Source organism: Phyllobates terribilis, unplaced genomic scaffold (assembly GCF_046119375.1).
Source record: "Phyllobates terribilis strain yellow unplaced genomic scaffold, ASM4611937v1 Scaffold_5__5_contigs__length_657084704, whole genome shotgun sequence".
Classification (NCBI taxonomy): Eukaryota; Metazoa; Chordata; class Amphibia; order Anura; family Dendrobatidae; genus Phyllobates; species Phyllobates terribilis.
Window position 1 is genome coordinate 318,538,654 of NW_027362765.1, and position 26,004 is coordinate 318,564,657.

The 26,004-nt window shown below is 43.3% G+C and overlaps 1 protein-coding gene across 2 annotated transcripts in view; it reads right to left on the bottom strand.

The window, feature by feature from the left end:
- Positions 1 to 18,223, bottom strand: part of LOC141273100 (uncharacterized) — a 101,865-nt gene extending 83,642 nt beyond the window's left edge. The window contains exons 1-5 of one of the 2 annotated variants that reach the window (XM_073684483.1): positions 18,152 to 18,223; positions 9,813 to 9,929; positions 9,526 to 9,711; positions 9,317 to 9,440; positions 9,099 to 9,220 (exon numbers count right to left, since the gene is read on the bottom strand). In XM_073684483.1, coding sequence (XP_073540584.1) covers positions 9,099 to 9,220; positions 9,317 to 9,440; positions 9,526 to 9,711; positions 9,813 to 9,881 — 501 coding nt within the window. In that variant the 5' untranslated portion in view covers positions 9,882 to 9,929; positions 18,152 to 18,223. The other variant, XM_073684482.1, reaches the window with a different exon arrangement.
- Between the last annotated feature and the right edge of the window lie 7,781 nt (positions 18,224 to 26,004).

The following is a 26,004-nucleotide window of genomic DNA, read 5'->3' on the forward strand; positions in this document are numbered from 1 at the left end:
TACTTCATGATTGTGGAAAAATTTCTTCGATATCACTTGCGTTTATTTGTGAAAAAAACGGAAATTTGGCGAAAATTTTGAAATTTTCAAAATTTGAATTTTTAAGCCCTGAAATCAGAGCGATATGTCACACAAAAGAGTTAATAAATAACATTTCCCACATGTCTACTTTACATCAGCACAATTTTGGAACCAACATTTTTTTTGTTAGGGAGCTATAAGGGTTAAAAGTTGACCAGCGATTTCTCATTTTTCCAACAAAATTTACAAAACCATTTTTTTAGGGACCACATCACATTTGAAGTTACTTTGAGAGGTCTTTATGACAGAAAATACCCAAAAGTAACACCATTCTAAAAACTGCACCCCTCAAGGTGCTCAAAACCACATTCAAGAACTTTATTAACCCTTCAGGTGCTTCACAGAAATTTTTGGAATGTGGAAGAAAAAAATGAACATTTAACTTTTTTCACAAAAATGTTACTTTAGACCCAATTTTTTTTATTTTCACAGGGGTAACAAGAAAAAATGGACCGCAAAATTTGTTGTGCAATTTCCCCTGGGCACGCAGATACCCAATATTTGGGGAAAAAACACTGTTTGGGCGCACTGTAGGGCTCGGAAGGGAAGGAGCGCCATTTGACTTTTTGATTGTAAAATTTGCTTGAATAATTAGCGGACACCATGTTGCGTTTAGAGAGCCCCTGTGTGCCCAAACATTGGAGCTCCCCCACAAGTGACCCCATTTTGGAAACTAGACCCCCCCAAGGCACCTATCTAGATGCATAGTGAGCAGTTGCAACCCCCAGGTGCTTCACAAATTGATTCGTAAAAATGAAAAAGTGAAAAAAAAAAAACACTTTTTCATTGTTACGAATCAATTTGTGAAGCACCTGGGGGTTCCAACTGCTCACTATGCATCTAGATAGGTGCCTTGGGGGGTCTAGTTTCCAAAATGGGGTCACTTGTGGGGGAGCTCCAATGTTTGGGCACACAGGGACTCTCTAAATGCAACATGGTATCCGCTAACAAATTGAATGGAAAATCGGCTCAAATTGTTAGCGGACACCACATTGCGTTTGGAGAGCCCCTCTGTGCCCAAACTTTGGAGCTCCCCCACAAGTGACCCCATTTTGGAAACTAGACCCCCCAAGGCACCTTTCTAGATGCATAGTGAGCACTTGGAACCCCCAGGTGCTTCACAAATTGATTCATAATAATGAAAAAGTGAAAAAAAAACCACTTTTTCATTTTTACGAATCAATTTGTGAAGCACCTAGGGGTTCCAAGTGCTCACTATGCATCTAGATAGGTGCCTTGGGGGGTCTAGTTTCCAAAATGGGGTCACTTGTGGGGGAGCTCCAATGTTTGGGCACACAGGGACTCTCTAAATGCAACATGGTATCCGCTAACAAATTGAATGGAAAATCGGCTCAAATTGTTAGCGGACACCACATTGCGTTTGGAGAGCCCCTCTGTGCCCAAACTTTGGAGCTCCCCCACAAGTGACCCCATTTTGGAAACTAGACCCCCCAAGGCACCTTTCTAGATGCATAGTGAGCACTTGGAACCCCCAGGTGCTTCACAAATTGATTCGTAATAATGAAAAAGTGAAAAAAAAAACACTTTTTCATTTTTACGAATCAATTTGTGAAGCACCTAGGGGTTCCAAGTGCTCACTATGCATCTAGATAGGTGCCTTGGGGGGTCTAGTTTCCAAAATGGGGTCACTTGTGGGGGAGCTCCAATGTTTAGGCACACAGGGACTCTCTAAATGCAACATGGTATCCGCTAACAAATTGAATGGAAAATCGGCTCAAATTGTTAGCGGACACCACATTGCGTTTGGAGAGTCCCTGTGTGCCCAAACATTGGAGCTCCCCCACAAGTGACCCCATTTTGGAAACTAGACCCCCCAAGGCACCTATCTAGATTCATAGTGAGCACTTGGAACCCCAGATGCTTCACAAATTGATTCATAAAAATGAAAAAGTGCTTTTTTTTCACTTTTTCACTATTACGAATCAATTTGTGAAGCACCTGGGGGTTCCAAGTGCTCACTATGCATCTAGAAAGGTGCCTTGGGGGGTCTAGTTTCCAAAATGGGGTCACTTGTGGGGAAGCTCCAAAGTTTGGGCACAGAGGGGCTCTCCAAACGCAATGTGGTGTCCGCTAACAATTTGAGCCGATTTTCCATTCAATTTGTTAGCGGATACCATGTTGCATTTAGAGAGTCCCTGCGTGCCCAAACATTGGAGCTCCCCCACAAGTGACCCCATTTTGGAAACTAGACCCCCCAAGGCACCTATCTAGATTCATAGTGAGCACTTGGAACCCCAGGTGCTTCACAAATTGATTCATAAAAATGAAAAAGTGCTTTTTTTTTCACTTTTTCATTTTTACGAATAAATTTGTGAAGCACCTGGGGATTCCAAGTGCTCACTATGCATCTAAATAGGTGCCCTGGGGGGTCTAGTTTCCAAAATGGGGTCACTTGTGGGGGAGCTCCAAAGTTTGGGCACAGAGGGGCTCTCCAAACGCAATGTGGTGTCCGCTAACAATTTGAGCCGATTTTCCATTCAATTTGTTAGCGGATACCATGTTGCATTTAGAGAGTTCCTGCGTGCCCAAACATTGGAGCTCCCCCACAAGTGACCCCATTTTGGAAACTAGACCCCCCAAGGCACCTATCTAGATTCATAGTGAGCACTTGGAACCCCAGGTGCTTCACAAATTGATTCATAAAAATGAAAAAGTGGTTTTTTTTTCACTTTTTCATTTTTACGAATCAATTTGTGAAGCACCTGGGGATTCCAAGTGCTCACTATCCATCTAGATAGGTGCCTTGGGGGGTCTAGTTTCCAAAATGGGGTCACTTGTGGGGGAGCTCCAATGTTTGGGCACACAGGGGCTCTCCAAACGCAACATGGCGTCCGCTAACAATTTGAGCCGATTTTCCATTCAATTTGTTAGCGGACACCATGTCGCGTTTGGAGAGCCCGTGATGTGCCTAAACAGTGGAGCTCCCCCACAAGTGTCCCCATTTTGGAAACTATACCCCTCAAGGATTTTATTAAGGTGTATAGTGAACATTTTGAACCCAGAGGTACGGCACAGAATTTGTTTACATTAGGTCATCATATTGAATAAGTTGTCATTATTCTTGAGCGCAAGTGCTCGCTACTTGAGTTTGCATCGGGTACTCAGGTATGCACCATGTACAGCGTGTGCTCGAGTGACATGCTCGAGTCCCTGCTCTGCATGTTTCACGGTTATTAGACACCCAAAAAAAAACATGCGGGGATCGCTCGTGCATGGCAGGCAATCACCGTAAAGTTTTTTGGCCGCGAAGCATATGGGGCAGAGACTCGAGCATGTCACTTAAATACCCACGATACTCAATGCATACCAGAGCACCCGATGCAAACTCAAGTAGCGAGCACTTGCTCTCAACACTAGTCGCCATATCGTCATCTTTTTTTCTTACTTTTGAAAAAAATCCCAACCCCAGCCCTAACCCTAGCACAACCCTAGCCCCAGCACAACCCTAGCCCCAAACCCAGCCCTAACCCTAGCCCAATCCTAACCCAAGAGTTTATTTTTGACGCCGTTCCTTGTGCGGTATAAGTGATTAGACGACTTTATTCTTCGGGTCGGTGTGATTACAGCAATGCCAGAATCATATGGGGTTTTTATGACTGACAGCTGTCACACACTAAAAGACGCATTTTTTGTAAAATCTAGTTTTTGCATCGCCATATTTTGAGAGCTATAATTTTTCCAGATTTTGGCAGACAGTCATGTGACGGCTCGTTTTTTGCGGGATGACTTGACGTTGTTATTGGTGCCATTTTCAGGCACGTGACATTTTTTGATCGCTTTCTATTCCGATTTTTGGGAGGCAGAATAAACAAAAACCAACAATTCAGGAATTTTTTTTTTTTTTTTTTTTTATTCTGTTCCGCGTGTGGTAAAATTGATGAGGTAGCTTTATTCTTCGGGTCAGTACGTTTACAGCGGTACCACATTTGTATCATTTTTCTATGTTTTGGCGCTTATACACAATAAAAGCTATTTTATAGAAAAAAATATTTTTTAGTATCGCTTTATTCTGAGAGCTATAACTTTTTTATTTTTCGGCTGGAGTTGTATGGAGGCTTGTTTTTTGCGGGACGAGATGACGTTTTCAGCGGTATCATTTTTATTTATATGCGTCTTTTTGATCGCGTGTTATTCCACTTTTTGTTTGGCGGTATGGTGATAAAGCATTTTTTTTTGCTTCGTTTTTTTTTTTTTTTTTTTTTACCGTGTTCACTGAAGGGGTTAAGTAGTGTCACAGTTTTATAGGTCAGGTTGTTCCGGACGCGGCGATACCAAATATGTGTACTTTTATTGTTTTTTTTTTATTTTTTTTATAATAATATTTATTGATGTGTACATTATATTTTTATTTTTGGTGTATTATTTTTTTTATTTTTTTATAATATTTTTGCACTTTTTTTTTTTTTTTTTCCACTTTCACACAGTTTATACACTTTATTACTTTGTCCCACTCTGGGACTTTCACTTTTTTTTTTCTGATCGCCTGCATGGCACAGGAATGGAGCACCATCCCTATGCCATGAAGGCTGTCAGAAGTGCACAGTGTGAAGATTGCTTGGAGATGCACTGCGCATGTCCAAGCAATCTTCCTGCTCTCTGGTGACCCGGATGTTGTCATGACGACATCGGGTCGTCATGGCAACACCCGGGAAGCCTTTGCAGACTGCGCTGGAAGCCGGAAGAGGAGGTGAGTATCGCCGATCACCTCCCCTTGCCCCCGCAGTGCCGCGATCGACTTCGATCGCAGCATCGCGGGGGTTAATGTGCTGGGAGCGGTGCAGGACCGCTCCCTGCACATAGTACCGGGTGTCAGCTGTGACAATCAGCTGACACCCGGCGGCGATCGCGCCCGCACAGCCTGTGTGCGCGCGCGATCGCGATGACGTACTAATACGGGTCTGGCTCTTAAGTCCCAGGGCACAGACGCGTATTAGTACGTCAGATGTTATTAAGGGGTTAAAGACTCTAGGATTCTGCCTTCCGCCTAGGAGCCACTCCTCCCTGTTTAAAAATCAATGGCTCTGACCAAGGATATAAGGAATATGTATCCCATACAAAAAGAAAAAAAAAAGAGGTTTCCCTGACAGTTACAGAATAGTACATGATTTGACAGCAGTTAATGATGTTACAGAGAGTGTGACCTTGACTGATTCTAACACACACATTACTGGCACACATCCTAGTGACCTCTAAGGCTATGTGCCCACGATGCAGAAATGCTGCATATTTTTTACGCTTCTCCCTGGCAGGAAAAACGCATGTGGATTTTACATGCATTCTTCCCGCCAGGTAGAAGCGTTTGTCGTTTGTCAAGCGTTTTTGCATGCAGGTTATCAAGCGCTTTTCCAAGCGAATTTAGCATCACTTGGGGATATGTGAGCTACAAAGGCACAGGAAACTTGGTAAAAGTTGAAGGAAAGATGAATGCAGCACGTCATCAGCAAATACTGGAGGCAAATTTGCCCGGAAGCTGCACATAGGACGTACTTGGACGTTCCAACATGACAACAATCCAAAACACAAGGCCAAGTCGACCTGTTATTGGCTACAGCAGAACAAAGTGAAGGTTCTGGAGTGGCCATCTCAGTCTCCTGACCTCAATATCATCAAGCCACTCTGAGGAGATCTCAAGCGTGCAGTTCATGCTAGACAGCCCAGTAATTTACAGGAACTGGAGGCTTTTTGTCAAGAAGAATGGGCAACTTTACCATCTGAGAAAATAAAGAACCTCATCCACAACTGCCACAAAAGACTTCAAGCTGTCATTGATGTTAAAGAGGGCAATACATGGTATTAAGAACTGGGGTATGTGAACTTTTCATCTGGGTCATTTGGATGTTGTTGGTTGTCATTAAGATTTAAAAAGAGAAAACACAGTAGTTTGACAATAAATGGCTTCACGTAATCAATAACCATGAGTGGAGAAAAAGTCTTTTTGTTATCATTCATATTCTGTGAAACAAGGCCAAGAAAGGAAAAATTCTGCCGGGGTATGTAAACTTTTGAGCACAACAGTATATTGTATAATACAGCCATAATATACTAAATAAGGTAAGCACATAACACCACATGAACTAGTCGCCAGCCAGTATGTGTACAGTACAGACAGAGGCTATTCAGTGCATGGATGGTATGAACATGATTTTGAAGAAAATTTTAATATGGGCCAAACTGGGACAGTTAGACTAGTGTGTTGAAATGAAAGGCCAGTCTAAAGAAATGGGATTTTAGGGCACGCTTAAAAATGTGGGTATTGGGAATTAATCGAATTGTCCTGGGTAGTGCATTCCAAAGAATTGGGGCAACATGCAAGAAATCTTGAAGACGGGAGTGGAAAGTTCGGATTATGGAGGATTTTAGTTTTAAGTCATTGGCAGAACGGAGGGCACGGGTAGGGTGGTAGACTGAGACGATGGAGGAGATGTAGAGTGGTGCTGAATCATGGAGAGCTTTGTGGGTGAGAGTCATAAGTTTATATTGAACTCTGTATTGGATGGGCAACTGGTGTAGTGGTTGGCAAGGAATATAATTCTGGCTGCTGCGTTCAGGATGCATTGGAGAGGGGAAAGTTTAGAAAGAGGGAGACTGATTAATAAAGAGTTGCTATAGTCCAGACAAGAATAAATAACAGCTACAGTAAGAGTTTTTGCCGAGTCAATGATAAGAAAAGTTTTGACTCTAGAGATGTTTTTGAGGTGTAGATGACACGAGCGAGTGAGTGATTTGATGTGAGGAGTGAAGGAAAGATCTGAATCAAGTATGACCCCAAGACAGTGGGCATGTTGCTGGGGAATAATGGTGGAGCCATAAACGGAGATGGCAATTTCAGGCATAGATAGGTTAGTGGAGGGAGGAAATACGAGTAGTTCAGTTTGTGACAAATTCAATTTTAGATAGAGGGAGGACATAGCAAAGGACACAGTGAAGGAGCAGTCAGAGAGGTAGAAGGAGAACCAAAAGAGAACAGTGTCCTTGAGGCCAATAGAGCGAAGCATAGTGAGCAAGAGCTGGTGACCCACAGTGTCAAATGCGGCAGAGAGATCCAGGAGAATCAGCAGGGAGTAGTGGCCATTAGATTTAGCTGTTAGTAGATCATTAGAGAATTCAGTGAGTGCAGTTTCAGTAGAATGTAAAGAGCGGAAACCAGATTGTAAAGGAGAGAGTTATCTGAGAGATAGTGGATTAGAAGGGAGTGGACCAAGCGTTCCAGAAGTTTAGAGATAAAGGGAAGATTGGAAACAGGTCTGTAGTTATCTACTTCTATGACTACAGACATCAACTATTACACCAGCTGCATATTATCCTGTATATAATATCGGATGTCTGTGCATATAGTATATTACATCCAGTACACAGGATAATATACGACTGGTATAAGATGCGCTATGATACAGACATCTGAAGTCATGTATAGTGTCATACCGGAAAAATAAACTCCATAAGACATCTACAGAAAGATGACATACCCCACCTCGCACAGCGCATATGAAAAAGAGGCAAAACAACCCATAACTGGAGAAGAGCTGACACTCCAACCTCCTTTTGGAGTGGGATTAATTATAGCTAGGGAGAGAGAAACTACCGTATTTTTCGGACTATAAGACGCACTTGTTTCCTCCAAAATGTTGGAGGAAAATGGGGGGTGCGTCTTATAGTCTGAATGTTGGGGGGGGTGTATATATATGTGGGGTGTGGCATGTGGGGGGAGCGGTAGCGGTGGAGGAGCGGGGCACAGGAGGCATTGGGCATGGGAAGCACTGAATATTCATGCTCCTTAATAGCAGCACACAATGTAGCTGCGCTGCGGCTCCTGCTGCTGCCGGGCTATCGCATGTGCCCGCTGTTAAAGGGCATGAATATTCAACCTCTCTCCACACCCATGGGCGTGGGGAGGGGGTGAATATTCATGCCCTTTAATAAGCGGGCACATGCGATAGCCCGGCAGCAGCATTAGCCGAGCTGCTGCTACGCTGTGTGCCGGCTATTAAGCAGCATAATGAATCTAAATGATTTAGGCTATGTGCCCACGATGCAGAAATGCTCCGGATTTTTGCTGAGTGTTTCTGTATCTCCCTGGCAGAAAAAACGCATGCGGATTGTACATGCGGATGTGAAGCGTTCTTCACTTGCATTTCCGCATGAGGGTTAACAAGCGCTTTCCAAGCGATTTTAGCATCACTTGGAAAGTGCTTGTCAACTTGGTCACACTATATAAATCCATGCAAATGGTACGTATTTATATAGTGTGACCATAAAGAATGGTAAAAAAGAAAAAAAAAAAATATATACTTACCTTCTGATGGCCCCTGGAGTCTTGCTTCGCTCCGTCCTGGATACCGGCAGATCGCGGTACACTGCACTGAAGGACCTGCCGTCACATGACTATGACGTCAGTCCACCGCGATCTGCCGGCAAGGGAGGAGGAGCGCAGCAGGGGCCATCAGACGGTAAATATAACATTTATTTTTTATTTTATTCTTTTTTTCACAGGTTCTATGGTACCTGAGTCCGGAAGAGAGTCTCCTGTCCTCCACACCCGGGTACTATCCGCACATTGAACGCATGATATCCGCATGTGCTTATCTAGTGAAGCGGAATCCATGCGTTCTAATGCAAGTCAATGGCGGCGAAAACGCAGCACTTCCGCAAAATAATTGGTAGTGCTGCGGATTTTTCCGCAATGATAATCCCCAGCGGAAATTTCCGCAGCATGTGCACAGCGGATTATCATTGGGGAACATGGCAGGCCTTCTACCATGCATTTTTTAGCGTTTCTGCAGCGTTTTTGCCGCTGTGGAAACGCTTAAAAAACGCATCGTGGGCACACAGCCTTAGAATGCCTTGGCCCCTATTTTGTGTCTAGTGTCTGAGCTTGCATCAATCGTAGATGTAACAGCACGAGTTCGGCTGTGCCTTGAGATTGCTATACATATATTGTGCATAGGGAGAAATAATTAGGGTAATGCAACATGTAGGTAATTGAAGTTTAAAAATACCTTGTTGCAGGCTTGGTTAGGCTCTATAATACAATCTTGAATCATACTTTCGTTTACTTCTTTACGTTCCTGTGGACTGGAAGGAATGGGACATCTCGCTTGTTTATTTCTCTTGGACTCATCTGTTTAAAATAAATGCAGTGTCTAAATACATAGCTTAGATGTGATGATCAGATAATGAGGGTATCTCAATCACCCTTAAAATTTCTCTCTTTTACCCAGTGATTTGAGGCGCTGATAAGTCTCCGTTATAACGTCCTTGTACAGATCTTTGTGTCCATCTAAATACTCCCACTCCTCCATGGAGAAATAGACTGTGACGTCCTGACACCTTACAGGAACCTGACACACAATAATACATCATCATCCAGACACAGTATGCTTTAGCATTACTATATAACGTCCCAGTATCCCCAGCAGCGCTCACCTCTCCAGTCAGCACCTGTATGATCTTGTGAGTTAGTTCTAAGATCATCTGATCATTGTTTCTCTCACATATTGGGGGAGAGGAAGACAATGAGATAGGGCTTTTTGCTCTACCCAACTTTCCTGAGACCGACACATGGCTGCTGGGTGGTACATGATGAATAGACGTCATTAACGGGCCATAATCCTAAAAATGATTAAGTATGGGAAGGGCAATATGAAACACCTTTTAGCCTACTCTGAAGACACACATTACGTTCTTGTGACAAAGACTCCATAATCTCTAACCTCTCCGGTCAGCAGGTAGATGATCTCCAAGGTCAGACTTAATATTTGCTCAGTCTTCTCTCTGTCCATTCTGGAGGCCAAGCTTTTCGCCTGCTGCTGAAGTATTTGTCCAGAGCCCTGAATGACAAAGTTATTTTACTGAAAACAACCAATAACATTATCACCATAAAATGATCAGAACTTAACCAATTCTATGGTAAAAGACAGAATTGTGTTGGTAAAGATAGGGGTTCTTCTTGCAACCATTTCTTTTAAAGAGATCTAGTCATGGGGAGGAAAGCAAATGCAGCAGTCTGGAATAGGCAGATAGCGTGTAGCTTTTTGCCAGCAGAGGATGTGCATTCCATGGGTAAAAAGGCCAGACAGTAAGATCTGCCTTGGCCACAGAGGTGCACATGAGGAGGGTGCCTCGACTACTAATGAAGGGGGTGACACTATTGTACCTAGAAATGGTGGCATTGCTGTGACTTCAAGTAAAATGGGAGGGAAGGGGCCCTGTTTGACTATTAAGAAGGCAAATAAGGACCTGAAATAAATAATGGAGAAAGAACAATACTGGCCTCCACTAGGTGACAATCAGCTATGACTATACAGTTGCTTGCGAAAATATTCATCCCTCTTGGCATTTTTCGTGTTTTGCTACCTCACAATCTGGAATTTCACTGTTTTTTTAGGGTGTGCATCAACTCAGACCATTTTCCCCTTTCCCTGCTGCCAAAAAAACATCCCCACAGCATGAGACTGCCGCCACCATGTTTCACTGTGGGGATGGTGTTCTTGGGGTGATGTGCTGTGTTGGTTTGGCGCCAGATGTAGAGTCTACCTTAGTGGCCAAAAAGTTAAATTTTGGTTTCATTTGATCAAAACACCTTCCTCCATACATTTGGGGAGTCTCCCACGTCTTTTGGCACGCTGAAAAGGAGCCCTACAATTGTTGTATTTAAGTAAAGGCTTTTTCTGCCCACTTTTCTATATATGCCACCTCTAGGGCTTATTGTGGTCGTATGGACAGATATTCCAGTCTCTGCTTGGGAATTCTGCAGCTCCTTCAGGGCTACCTTTGGTCTCTATGCTGCCTCTCTGATTAATGCCCTCCTTGCCTGGGTTGAGAGTTTTGGTGGGTGGCCCTCTCTAAACAGGTTTGTTGTAGTACCATGTTATTTCCATTTTATGATAATTGATTTGATGGTGCTCCAGGGATCATCAGAGATTGGGATGTTTTTTTTTGTTTTTTTTTCATAACCAACCCTGACTTGTACTTCTCAACAACTTTGTCCCTGACTTGTTTATAGATCTCCTTTGTCTTCATGGTGTTGTTTGGTTAGTGGTGCGTCTTGCTTAAATGGGTTGTCCGGTCCAAACCGATAAGTCTGCAATCACTCTGTGTGACTGCAGATTTATGAATGCCCCCAGCGCACGCAATGTGCACTGCGGGGATTTGCAGGTTTCAGACCTGGGAATGAAGGGTATGTATGAGTTCTACATACCTCTGGCCAGTGGACGCAGCCTTGCTCTCCATACACTTGTCTATACAATGAACTTGGCTCAATACAAGTATCTGGAGCAAGGCCATGCCCACGTCCACTGGCCGGGAGTATGTATAACTCATATACATCCTCTGTTACTGAGCCTGAAACCAGCGAATCCCCACAGCGCACAGTGCTTGTGCTGGGGGGATTCATAAGTCTGCAGTCACACAGACCGACTGCACACTTATCGGTTTGGACCAGACAACCACTTTTATGCTGTTGCTGCCTCTGTGGCTTTTCAGAAAAGATGTGTATATACTGACAGACCATGTGACACTTAAATCGCACACAGGTGAACTGCCATTCACCAAGCATGTGACTTATGAAAATAATTGCTTGCACCAGAAATTTTTAGGGGCTTCATCGCAAACGGGATGAATACTTACGCACATGCCAATTTTTAGTTATCTGATCCCATAAATTTAATTTATGCCTATATTTTACTCACATAACCAGCTCAGATTATTTAGTTCTGATGCATCACACACAAATCAGATTACAAAAATATTTAAACACTGGTTGTAATGTAACAAAATATGTAAAAAGCCAGGAAGGGGGGGGGTATACTTTTGCAAGACACTATAGATGGTGCCATAGAATTCTGGCCACCAGGGAAAACTCACTGCAATTTGCCAGTACATCAATCATTATAGAATCATCTAATAATATGATCTTGCACTAGGTGACTTATTTTCTTATCCAAGAGCAAAAGGGGTGTCTCATATTATCCAAGCACAAACAAGGCATATCAGGGGAAGGAATAAGTAGGAATCCACGGCATAATGAGCGATATGCAGGGCACCAGGTAAACACACTGGACCTTTATCAGTTGTGTGACAATTTCAGACTAGATGGTAGGTTTAATCTTTAGACAGAAGAAGGCTTTAATCATAGTTAAAAAAAGAAAGAATGAAAGAACATTTTCTCAATATATCACAAACACCATGGAGGATAAAAACGAATACTTTATTAACATGTTCAAAATATACACAAAAATACAGTCAAGTAAATAAAGCAGAGTTTGCAGCTAGGTGATTGAAACAAATATTGGACTAACGGAAGCTTTGTACAATAAAAAATAAATAAATACATTTCTGCTACTAGAATTTAATAGTTATAATAGTGCAATAATAAATGTAATTAAATTTTTTTTAAAGGGGTTGTCCAGTCCAAAATGATAAGTCTGCAGTCATTTTAGATGACTGAGGAAAAAAACAAGAAATCAGCTCACCCATGAGAATAATCCAGATAAATTCTGGCAAAATAGTAACATAGTAACATAGTTTTTAAGGTTGAAGGAAGACTAAGTCCATCTAGTTCAACCCACAGCCTAACATGTTGATCCAGAGGAAGGCAAAAAAAAACATGTGGCAAACACTAAGCTCCACATTGGGGAAAAAATTCCTTCCTGACTCCATACGACAATCAGACTAGTTCCCTGGATCAACGCCCTATCAAGGAATCTAGTATATATAACCTGTAATATTATACTTTTCCAGAAAGGCATCCATGCCCTTCTTAAATTTTAGTAGTGAATCACTCATTACAACATCATGCGGCAGAGAGTTCCATAGTCTCACTGCTCTTACAGTAAAGAATCTGCGTCTGTGATTATGATTAAACCTTCTTTCCTCCAGACGTAGAAGATGCCCCCTTGTCCCCGTCTCAGGCCTCAGAGTAAAAAGATCAGTAGACAGGTATTTGTACTGTCCCCTCATATACTTGTACATAGTAATAAGATCACCCCTAAGCCTTCCTTTTTCCACAGTAAATAACCCCAAGTGTAATAAACTGTCTTGGTATTGCAGACCCCCCAGTCCTCTAATAACCTTGGTCGCTCTTCTCTGCACCCGCTCTAGTTCAGCTATGTCTTTCTTATACACCGGAGACCAGAACTGTACACAGTATTCTAAGTGTGGTCGCACTAGTGACTTGTATAGAGGTAAAATTATGTTCTCCTCATGAGCATCTATGCCTCTTTTAATGCATCCCATTATTTTATTTGCCTTTGCAGCAGCTGCCTGACACTGGCCACCAAACGTGAGCTTGTTGTCCACCAATACACCCAGGTCTTTTTCAGTGACAGTTTTGCCCGGTGTTTTACAATTAAGCATATAATTATACATTTTATTTCCTCTGCCCAAGTGCATTACCTTACATTTATCCCCATTAAAGCTCATTTGCCATTTATCAGCCCAAGCTTCTAGTTTACATAGATCCTCATGTAATATAAAATTGTCCTCCTCTGTATTGATTACCCTGCAGAGTTTAGTGTCATCTGCAAATATTGAAATACTACTCTGTATGCCCCCTACAAGGTCATTAATAAATGTTAAAAAGAAGAGGGCCCAATACTGACCCCTGTGGTACCCCACTGTTAACTGAGACCCAGTCTGAGTGTATTCCATGAAGCACAGGATCACTTTGCTGCAGAACGTCAGGTAAGTATGTAGAAAGAACAGATTCAGCTTCAAACAGAGATGCATAGAAGTAAAATTTCTTCTACCTTTATTTAATAATTAAAAATGTATACCGTATATAAAGGCAACACTATATGGCACCTAGTCATATGTGCAATTGGGGATGAGGTGCGCAGAGGAGAATAAAAAAAATGGTTGGTAAATAATAAAGGAAGAAGAAATTTTACTTGCATTTCAATTTGAAGCTGGATCTCTTCTTTCTGCATACTCTGTGTGACTTCAGACTTACGCACACGCATTGTGCAGCGGGGGTAAGTATGCGTTACACATACTCCAGGCCAGAGCCCACTAGTGGGTGTGACCTGCTCCACACACTTGTATTGTGCGAGGCCGCGCCCCGTTTAGTGACACGGCCGTCCAGTGGGCACTGCCTCGCTCAATATAAGTGTATGGAGCAGGTCACACCCACTAGTGGGCTCTTGTTGGGAGTATGTATAATGCATACGAATCCGCCAGTCCCGGCTCAGAAACCAGCGAATCCTCGCAGCATACAGTGCGTGTGCTGGGGGGATTCATAAGTCTGCAGTCACACAGAGTGACTGCAAACTTATCACTTTTGACCGGACAACCCCTTTAAGGAAGGTGCAGTTAAAAGGGTTTCCCCAAGATGACAAGTTTTCTCCTATCCAGGGGTCAGACTCCCCAGAAATTGTGAGAACAAGCCTTTGCATCTGAATAAAACGCAGCAGACAATGAGCACCTCTGCTACATTTATGGTCTATGGGACAGCCAGAGACAACCAAGAACTCTCCAGCAGTGCTTATCAAAGAATGGTGCATACTCACACTCCGCTCTATTCATATGAGGTTCTGCAGATATCCATTCTCAGGATTGCTTAGGTTCCAGTGGTCGGACCCCAGCAATCACTAAGTTATCATCCATCTTACTACCTTGGAAAAAATATTTAAGGGTATGTACAAACAGAGTCTTCGGGATACCGGCGTACCCGAACACTTTTGGAACCAAAGGACGCTAAATGATAATAATGGCAGCATTTTTCTTGAAGTTTCTTTTCTGACGTCTTTACCATCGACATTTTTTTTTTTAAATTCCATAAGGAGTGGGGCTTATAAGAGGAAGTTGCCAAAAGAATTAACTGGTCCCTTCTTTTAGCCACTTTACAACTTTCAAAGCCTGAAGCGGTTAAAAGAAGTGAAAAATAAGCAACATATGCACAGCAAGTCCTTTTGACATTGCATTGCATAGGTTCTTTGTCTTTGGCATTTATTTAGTGCTTTTTCATTGGGTTCCAGGTGAAATTTGCCTTAAAAAGACGTTGTGCACACATACCCTTAGGTCAGGTGTCCTCAGCCTGTGGCTCAGCAGCCACATATGGCTTGCGGGCCCATGATGTGTGGCTCGCGGCTGCCTGCTAGCTTGGTGCATTAGCTCATCAATGTCTAGCAAACAACTATAATGAGCAGGTCTCCAGATGGTGAATTTTGTGAGTAGCCCTGCACAAAAAAGCAGATCTAAATGTGCATATTTAGGCCATGAGGTTTGGAGATAATTTAAGTATGGTAAGCTGGAGTCAGGATGAAGCTACCTGTCTGAGGAGGTGCTTGTAGCTGGATGCGACAGTGTGGTGGGAGTGATTGATGCTAGAATAATGAATGGAGGTATTGTATGAACCTCTGGATCTTTATATATTGCCTCAGTGTGATTTCTGTTGAAAAGCTTTGGCTGTTGTTACATCAGTAATAGGGGCTCTGTGTGTTGTTACTGTGGGGGGGTGGAAGGGCAGGACCTGGATGTGGCTCTCAGGATCAGGAAGGTTGGGGACCACTGCCTTAGGGTATAGAAAAAGTTAAACGGTTATTTCCATCTTGATAAATAGGTATTGCTGGACAGTGCTTGTAAATACAAGCAATTTTGCAATTTACTGAGTACTGAAATTTTCAACCTTTCTTGAGATATTAACACTTTTCTTTTGTTCACAGCTAATTGCCTTGGAGACTGGCCACCCCTGCTAGACAGCAGAACATGTGCAGTACTTACAAGCTCTTTTCTATTGAGCTGTTTCAAAACTGGTCAGGATCGCTCCTAATTACCTCCTAATCCCAGACAGCTTCAGTGCAGTGTTTAAAAGCTAGACGGCGTCAATGCTTAGTTTCCAATGCAACAAGCTTTAAAGTAGAGAGTTAATATTTGAAAATTGCAATAAGTGCTTAGCACTAATTGACAATACCCATCTATGAAGATGGGAATAACCCTCCAATTAGAATGTATTATGGTAAGGAATTTACTGCACGGATTTGGTATGCCTGATTCTTGTGATCTGAGGCCAAATTCAGTGCAAAGCGTACAATAATAACGTAGATAAATCGAACATGTGAAAAAAACAAGAATACTAATAAAATAATAGAAATATTACTAGCTTAAATAACTAATAATAAAATTACTAAAGAACATTATTAAATCAATAAAAATTTAATACAAACAGATCCTGCACTACAAATGCCAGAAAAAAAGTGCCAGAATTAATGTTCTGTAGTCACCTTACAAAGTGATCAAAAAGAGGTAAGTATGCCAAATCGTACCAATTAAGGCTATGTGCCCACGATGCAGAAATTCTCCGGATTTTTCCAGAGCGTTTATGCATCTCGCTGGCAGAAAAAACACATGCGGATTGTACATGCATTTTTCCTGCCAGGGACAAGCGGAAGTGAAGCGTTCTTCACATGTATTTCTGCATGCGGGTTGTCAAGCGCTTTCCAAGCGATTTTAGCATCACTTGGAAAGTGCTTGACAACTTGGTCACACTATATAAATCCATGCAACCGGCTGTGACCAAAAGAATGTTAAAAAATAAATCTATACTTACCTTTTAATGGCCCCCGGGAGTCTTTATTCGCTCCGTCCTGGCTTGCCGGCAGCTTGAGGTACACTGAAGGACCTGCCGTCACATGAGTAAATGACGTCAGCGCAGGTCCTTGAGTCCACCGCGATATGCCAGCAAGCGAAGACAAGAAGACCGGGGGCCATCAGAAGGTAAATATAATATTTATTTTTTATTTTATTCTTTTTTTCACAGGTTCTATGGTACCTGGGTCTGGAGGAGAGTCTCCTGTCCTCCACACCCGGGTACCATCCACACATTGAAACGCATGGATTCCGCATCTGCAGCTGCAATGATGCGGAATCCAAGCGTTTCAATGCAAGTCAATGGCGGCGAAAACGCAGCGCTTCAGCAAAATAATTGGCTGTGCTGCGTTTTTTCCGCAATGATAATCTGCATTGGAAATTTGCACAGCACATACGGATTATCTTTGGGGAACATTGCTGCCCTTCTACCATGCGTTTTTTAAGCGTTTCTGCAGCGTTTTTGCCGCTGCGGAAACGCTTAAAAATCGCATCGTGGACACACAGTCTAAAACTACAGTTTGTCCTGTAAAAAATGAGCCCTCACACAGCTCGATTGATAAGCTGTGGATCTTATCATAGAATGGTAGAGTTGGAATAGACCTTCAGGGTCATTGTGTCCAACCCCCTGCTCAATGCAGGATTCACTAAATCATCTCAGACAGATATCTGTCCAGCCTCTATTTGAAGACGTCCATTGACAGAGAACTCATCACTTCTTATGGCAGCCTGTTCCACTCATTGATCACCCTCACTGGCAAAAAGTGTTTTCTAATCTGTATCTTCTCCCTTAAATTAAACTACAATTTTCACTGGATCTCCTCCTGTGATTGGGTCTTCCCGGGACACAAACTCACATCTCCAAGTTTGCAGGCTGCAGCTCTACCCATGAGCCACAGGTCATAATTTTAGAATATGAACAAAAGGAAAAAGACCATATATATGTTATGGAAGTATTATATATATTTTACTTCTATAATCACCCTGACCTGCAGAGTGAAGTTTACATGTCATTATTAATGCAGTACAAACAAAATCATTATTAGTATGGCAGAATTGCTGCTCTTTTACATTCTACCCCAAAAACCCGATTCAACCTGAAAAAAGCAAACCCCCTATATGGAGCTGTTAATGAAAATAAATAGATAAAAACTTAGGGCTTTTGAATGGCAAGGATCAAAAAAATGCAAAAAAAAAAAAGAGATGAATGGCATTAATAAGAGAAATACAAACACTACTAACCAATGGAAGCATAAATAATTAAGCTGATGAGACACTTGTATGAGGAGCCATGAAGCCATGACATCACTAATACCAGTGACTAGCACAGCCCCCTAAGCTCCCAGCAGCTTTTTCCCCTTCATTATCAAATCCACATCACAATAAATGAGCAGCATACCATTCCTATGACTAGAACCCGCAGCCAAAACACTAATACGGTGGACTCCCCCAAAAAATCATCACTTACCGTAAAACCCCTTTCTCCAGCACACAAATCCTCTCACCGGAAACGGAAATGGGTTGCAGACGAATACTTCCTGATGTTGCGTTCCAGAGAATGCCTTGTTTGCGTTCCAGCAGGCATTGCTCACGTGCGCCGGGGTCTGCTGTGCCTGGCCGGGGAGGTCTGGCAGATGGCGACCTTAGGGTCACACGACAGCGCTGTCTGCTCCTCACACGGGATGGAAGATGTGTTGTGCTCCCCATAGACTTACACTGATATCACCATTAGCCAGACTGGAATGCCCCACATCAGACACAAGTTACTCAAGTCTGACCCAATCAGGTTCTGGGCATCAGAGCTGGCATCAAAGTGGGCAGCAGCCAGTGTTTTTAAAGGGTTAAATGACTTTGGGCCACTGATCTCACACCATTGTGGCTACAGACGTGCTGTCTCACACTCTGCTCAATGGCCACAATTCATGTTTTCCTTTGTGCCGGTTTTGTCTTGTTTTTTGCACCTTTTTTTGCATGCACCCAATTCCTTATGCTATTTGCTCCTGTTTCGCAGTCTATTTCACATGTGCTCTCCAGTGTTTTTTGTTTCTTTTCCGGTTTGTGGGCAGAGTTTATCAGTTCCAGATATTTTAGCCTGATTCGTCAATTGCGACTTTTTAAAAAGGCGCAAATTGAATCATGAATTGGGGACAAATAAAAAAAAAAAAAAGCTCAAAACATACAAAACTAGACAAGAACAGTCACAAAGGCAACGATGAACAGGAGCCATAGAGGGCAGTGTGAGACAGTCTGTATCACCATCATGTAACTCGGAAGAGGACCGGAGCGGCACTGGAAACCAGGGAAGATGGCGATCGCTGAGTATATGACTTCACCTACACTACATACACTTATTAGACCGGTTTACCCATAAATAATGTAATGGACGCGCTTCTGTAAGGACGCTACACAAATATTTCTGCCTCTGTATAGATTCGAAAGGCAAATGCAGTTACAGGATAACATACTGTACATCGGTAGATAATAGATGTAAAGTAGCCATGTCAATAAGGCCTTACAAAACACCATTTATAGTGACATGCACAACCTGCAGCGTCACCGACAACACCGGAATCATGTGAGTTTCCACTGTACGGATGATAATCGTGAGTGGAAGTTTTATGGTGCACGATCTGAACACCTGAGCCCAGGTGACGTGTAAAACATGACACCAGAATTAGTGAGAACTGTTTTAAACATGAAATTTAATCAAGAAATATTATCTTTGTGAGGCAAAATGACAAAACTCGATAATAAGAAATATTAATTGGTTATAAAAGTTCTCTGCACATGTGGTCATTGTATTATTTGCATAACTATCAGAAATTCAGTGCAATAATAGCATAAAATGGTAATATGTCACACAACTGCTGACATCACAAGGAACTTGTCAGGGGGCTGTGAGGGTCCTGCTGTGATATTTGCAATCTTCTCAGAGAATAGTGCTACATATACCCCTACACCTGAGATGGAAAAGAGAATTTGTCATTAAAGGGGTTGTCTGGTTTTAGGGAACAAGTCTGCAGTCACTTTATGTGACTGCACTGCACGCTGTGAGGATTCAGTGGGAGTGGCAGACGTGTGAAAGCAAGTATGTGATTTGTATATATGCGTTCACGTGCCGACTAGACATGTGCAGCCTCAATGCAAGTGTATTGAGCGAGGCCAGACACGTCTAGTCAAATTGCGGCCAGAAGTATGCAACTAACATACTTGCGGTCACATGACTGGCCAGCACCAGAGAGCACGCTGTGACGATTTCCGAGTCTGCAGTCACACAGAGAGACTGCAGACATGTACCCTATGGCTGAAAAACCCCTTTGATTTAAACAGAATTACAAACACTTCAAACTTGGGATCGTGATGTGATTACCAGTAACCAATAATGGGACCCCTAATGATAATGACGTTAGCCCCTCTAATATACCGTATTTTTCGGACTATAAGACGCACCGGACCATAAGACGTACCTAGGTTTTAGAGGAGGAAAATAGAAAAAATTGAAGCAAAAAATGTGGTCATGATGCACTGTTAAGGGGTAGGGAGTCTGCTGCTGACACTGTTATATGGGTAATGTCCCCCAATTCTGTTAATATCCCCCATTCTGGTATATATGGCCCAGCTCTTCCTATTATATGTTGGTCCCCATCCCCATCCTGGTATGCATGGCACCCCTCATCCTTCATCCTGATATGTATGGTCCCCTTCATCCCTCTTCCTGGTATGCATGGCCCCTGCATCCCTCTTCCTGGTATGCATGCCCCCCCCCCCGATACTCATCCTGGTATGCATTGCACCCCTGATCCCCAACCTGGTATGAAAGACACCCCCTGATCTCCATCCTGGTATGCATGGCCCCCCTCATCCCTATCCTGGTATGCAAGGCACCCCTCATCCCTCTTCCTGGTATACATGGCACTCCTCATCCTTCTTCCTGGTATGCATGGCCCCTTCATCCCTCTTCCTGGTATGCATGGCCCCTTCATCCCTCTTCCTGGTATGCATGGCACCCGTCATCCCTCATTCTGGTACGTATGGCCCCCCTCATCCCTCTTCCTGGTATGCATGGCCCCTCCATCCCTCTTCCTGGTATGCATGCCCCCCCCTATTCCCTATCACGCTGCACACAAAAAAATAATTATACTCACCTCCTCTCTCCCATGGGCGTGGAGAGGGGTGAATATTCATGCTCTTTAATAGCGGGCACACATGATCACCAGACTGCAGCAGCTATCTCCTGCCTCCTGTGTCCGCTCCTCCGCCGCTCCCCCCACAGTGTGTGTCTATGTATGTATGTATAGATATATATATATACACACTGCTCAAAAACATAAAGGGAACACTCAAATAACACATCCTAGATCTGAATGAATGAAATATTCTCATTGAATACTTTGTTCAGTACAAAGTTGAATGTGCTGACAACAAAATCACACAAAAATCATCAATGGAAATTAAATTTTTTAACCAATGGATGCCTGGATTTGAAGTCTCCCTGAAAATTAAAGTGGAAAAACACACTACAGGCTGATCCAACCATGATGAAATGTCCTTAAAACAAGTCAAAATGAGGCTCAGTATTGTGTGTGGCCTCCACGTGCCTGTATGACCTCCCTACAACGCCTGGCATGCTCCTGATGAGGTTGCGGATGGTCTCCTGTGGGATCTCCTCCCAGACCTGGACTAAAGCATCCGCCAACTCCTGGACAGTCTGTGGTGCAATGTGACGTTGGTGGATGGAGCGAGACATGATGTACCAGATGTGCTCAATCGGATTCAGGTCTGGGGAACGGGCGGGCCAGTCCATAGCTTCAACTCCTTCATCTTGCAGGAACTGCTGACACACTCCAGCCACATGAGGTCTGGCATTGTCCTGCATTAGGAGGAACCCAGGGCCAACCGCACCAGCATATGGTCTCACAAGGGGTCTGAGGATCTCATCTCTGTACCTAATGGCAGTCAGGCTACCTCTGGCGAGCACATGGAGGGCTGTGCGGCCCTCCAAAGAAAGGTCACCCCACACTATTACTGACCCACTGCCAAACCGGTCATGGTGAAGGATGTTGCAGGCAGCAGATCGCTCTCCACGGCGTCTCCAGACTCTGTCACATCTGTCACATGTGCTCAGTGTGAACCTGCTTTCATCTGTGAAGAGCACAGGGCACCAGTGGCGACTTTGCCAATCCTGGTGTTCTGTGGCAAATGCCAAGCATCCTGCACGGTCTTGGGCTGTGAGCACAACCCCCATCTGTGGACGTCGGGCCCTCATACCACCCTCATGGAGTTGGTTTCTAACCGTTTGTGCAGACACATGCACATTTGTGGCCTGCTGGAGGACATTTTGCAGGGCTCTGGCAGTGCTACTCCTGTTCTTCCTTGCACAAAGGTGAAGGTAGCGGTCCTGCTGCTGGGTTGTTGCCCTCCTCTGGCCCCCTCCATGTCTCCTGGTGTACTGGCCTGGCTCCTGGTAGCGCCTCCAGCCTCTGGACACTATGCTGACAGACACAGCAAACCTTCTTGCCACAGCTCGCATTTATGTGCCATCCTGGATGAGCTGCACTACCTGCGTAACTTCTGTGGGTTGTAGAGTCCGTTTGATGCTACCACGAGTGTGAAAGCACAACCAACATTCAAAAGTGACCAAAACATCAGCCAGAAAGCATTGGTACTGAGATGTGGTCTGTGGTCCCCACCTGCAGAACCACTCCTTTATTGAGGGTGTCTTGATAATTGCCAATAATTTCCATCTATTGTCTATTCCATTTGCAAAACAGCATGTGAAATTGATTGTCAATCAGTGTTGCTTCCTAAGTGGACAGTTTGATTTCACAGAAGTTTGATTTACTTGGAGTTATATTCTGTTGTTTAAGTGTTCCCTTTATTTTTTTGAGCAGTGTATAATAAATATATATATTATATACACACACATACATATATATATTATATACACATACATACCACATTCAGACTATAAGACGCATCCCCCACTTTCCTCCAAATTTTTGGAGGAAAAAAGTGTGTCTTATAGTCCAATATTTAGATTTGAGAGTCCTCAGTGGTTGATACCTTTTAATGGCTAACTGAAAAGATGGTAACAAATTGCAAGCTTTCGAGACTACGCAGGTCTCTTCATCAGGCTAGTATACCACAAAATCTGAAGAATCACATATTTATACACAATAAGACACACAAAAAATGCAATAGGTAAGACAGGTGATGAAAAGCAGAGTTATTATAACAGTTCTGGCTATAAATATTTAGCAGTTAATAGATAAGGAGTGTGAAGGTTTTATTGTCCTGTGTCCAGTGTCGTGATGGCCTCACAGGTCTGAGAGTCTGAGGAGCACATTCCTTAGTTGATGGAGAATAACATAAATCCATGCGACACATTCATTCCTGCTCTGAAAGTGTTAAAGGTCACCATCAGTTTGTATTCGGAGATTCTTCTTTCTCTTTGAGATTTGAAGTTACCTTTTAATACCAGTAATTTCATGTCTTTTATGCTGTCATCAGGGGAACAAAATTGCTTGGCTACAGGCAGATCTATTCTTTTTTCTTTTATTGTGTGGCGATGATGATTCATCCTTGTTCTAAGTTTTTGCCCTGTCTCCCCTACATAAAGACCCCCAGCTGGAAAAGGTAACTTAAAATCTCAAAGAGAAAGAAGAATCTCAGAATACAAACTGATGGTGACCTTTAACACTTTCAGAGCAGGAATGAATGTGTCGCATTCTGTCTACTGGCTAACACGGTACAAGAATATATATTTTCCCTATATCTTATAGTCCAAAAAATACTGTAGATGAGGAAAACCTTAATATTTGGGGAATAACCTTATAACAGTATAACAACACAAGCTATTCATATCAATAAGCAATGGCTGCATCCCACTTTGTTGCCAGGAACTTATATTTATATAAGGCATCGCTGTCTGCGTGTGGGTAGGGTTAGATCAGTGGCCCAAAGTTATTTAACCCTTTAAAACCACCACTTTTTTAAATCTGTGAAAATTGTCTGGCTATCCATTTTGATGCCAGCTCTGATGGGCAAAACCCATTTGGGCCAGGCTGGAGTGACCTGAATTTGATAGGAAGCATCAGTCTGTGTGTATCTGCAGTGTGATATCAGTGGCCCAAAGTCATTTAAATCCTTTTTATAGCACCCTTTGCTACCGAATTTGATGTCCATTTTTGTGCATATTTTTTCATTTTTTGTAGCTGATTTTTGGTGTATTCACCTCAGGGCACCACGCTGCAATGTGTGTTATTATTTTGATAATTTCTGAATGTTATTAACTTGCAAAAAGAAAAAAAGAAAATTTCATGAATAAGAAACCAAGTTCAGCATTGTAGAGAAACGTATTAAGGCTTGTGCACACGTTGCAGATTTGATGTGTTTTTGCCATGCAGATTTGGGAGCAAATCCTGAAGCAATCCTGATGCCAGCAAATTACCATATTTTTTGGACCATAAGACGCACTTTTTCCCCCCAAATTTGGGAGGAAAATGGGGGGGTGCGTCTTATGGTCCAAACGTTGCGCACCTGCTGTGGTGGTCGAGCGGATCTCCCTTCTTCAAGGTGGCAGTGGCGGTAGCAAAGGAGGAGGAAGTGAGATGTTGCGGGTGTCTGGCTGGTGGCTGCGGGTGTCTGGCTGGGGGCCACTGCGGGTTGGACTGGATGCAGGCAGTGTCTGGCTGCGAGCCGGGGCAGGTTTCCGGTGTCCACCGCCACTTCCTGAAGCTGTGATCCACAGGAAAATGGCCGCCCCAGCCGGCGCATGCGCTGACTTGTAGCTCAGGTGGACATTTTCCTGTAGACCACAGCTTCAGGAAGATGGCCGGGCACATTGGAAACCTGCGCCGCTCACCGCCCCGTCCCGCAGCCAGTCCAACCCCAGCCCGACACCTGCAGCATCTCACTTCCTCCTCCTTTGCTGCTGCTGCCGCCGCCAACGGTCCCCAGGCATGCCTCGGCGGCACGCAGCCAGACCCCGGTCCCGGCCCTCAAGCAGGCAGGCCCCTATCGCCAAACACTGGCCCCAGGCCTCAGCCAGACCCCGGCCCCCAGCCAGGCATCGGTCGCTAGCCATCTCTTCTGCTGCAGCCGCCAGGTTCCTGAGGGAGGAAACAAAAATCCTGCAACTCCCCGCAGCTGGAGCATCGGATTCCTGAAGGACCCTGCCTCCTGTGACCCTCGCTCCACCGCCCCCCAGATAAGATACTGTACCTATTAAGACTGGACCCCAATCTTATAAAAAGATATATTTTCTATATTCCACCCCAAAATTTTGGGTGCGTCTTATGGTCCGGTGCATTTTATAGTCTAAAAAATACGTAAATGAGAAACCTCAAGTGTCATGCACACGTTGCTTATTTGTGAAGTGCTGATTTGGTGCAGAAAATAATCTGCAGCATGTCAATTCCTTGTGCGTTTTAGCCAGCGTTTCTCACTATTGACGTCACTGAAATCAGTCAAAAACGCAAAGCAAAAACACGTGTTTTTGCCCTTTGTTTTCCTGCCAATTCCTGTAATGGATTGCATGAGAAGCCTGAAAATGTTAGGCTTAGTTAGAACAGATCCAGCAACAATCAATTAACAAAAAAATTGTGCAGACAATTTTTTGTCAAGTTCTAAAAAAAAATAAAAATTTCAACTGGATCAATTTTTTTAACATTGAATTCTATGGAAAACTGATCCAGTAAGCAAAAAACGGATCTTTGCCATATGAAATAAAAACTGAAAGCTATTTAACGGATCAGTTTTCCATAGACTTGAAACATTCAGTTGAAATCAGTTTTTTTAGCTGGACAAAATAGTTTTTTGTTAACTGGATTGCTGCTGGATCTGTTCTAACTGATGATTACTGGACATGTGAATGTAGCCTTACTGATCTTTTTGAATGTCGTGAACAACTCTTAAAAAGGGTTGTCCCCTTTCAGAAAATACTGGTCCATGGGCGCAGATTGTTGTAAAAAAAAATAAAAACCTCCGAGCAGAGCGCTGCATCTACATGGGCAGAGCCCACAAGCTCAGCAATTGGCTACAGCACTGTCGACAGGACGTCAGCGGTGTAGACAGTGTCAGGCACCAGGAGACCAAGATGGTTTGTGTGTGTATGTATATATACATATTTATATATTATTTTCTGAATGTGGACAATCCCTTTAAGGCTACAAGGTGACTTTGGCCGCAACACAGGTAAATCACTATGTGTCGCTAATACATTGCAGGGTAATACAAGTGAATGGAGTTACTTTGCGACCAACTGCAGGTCGCAAAAAATCCACCCGCAGTTCTATAGATATAAATTAGTTAGAGTCTGTC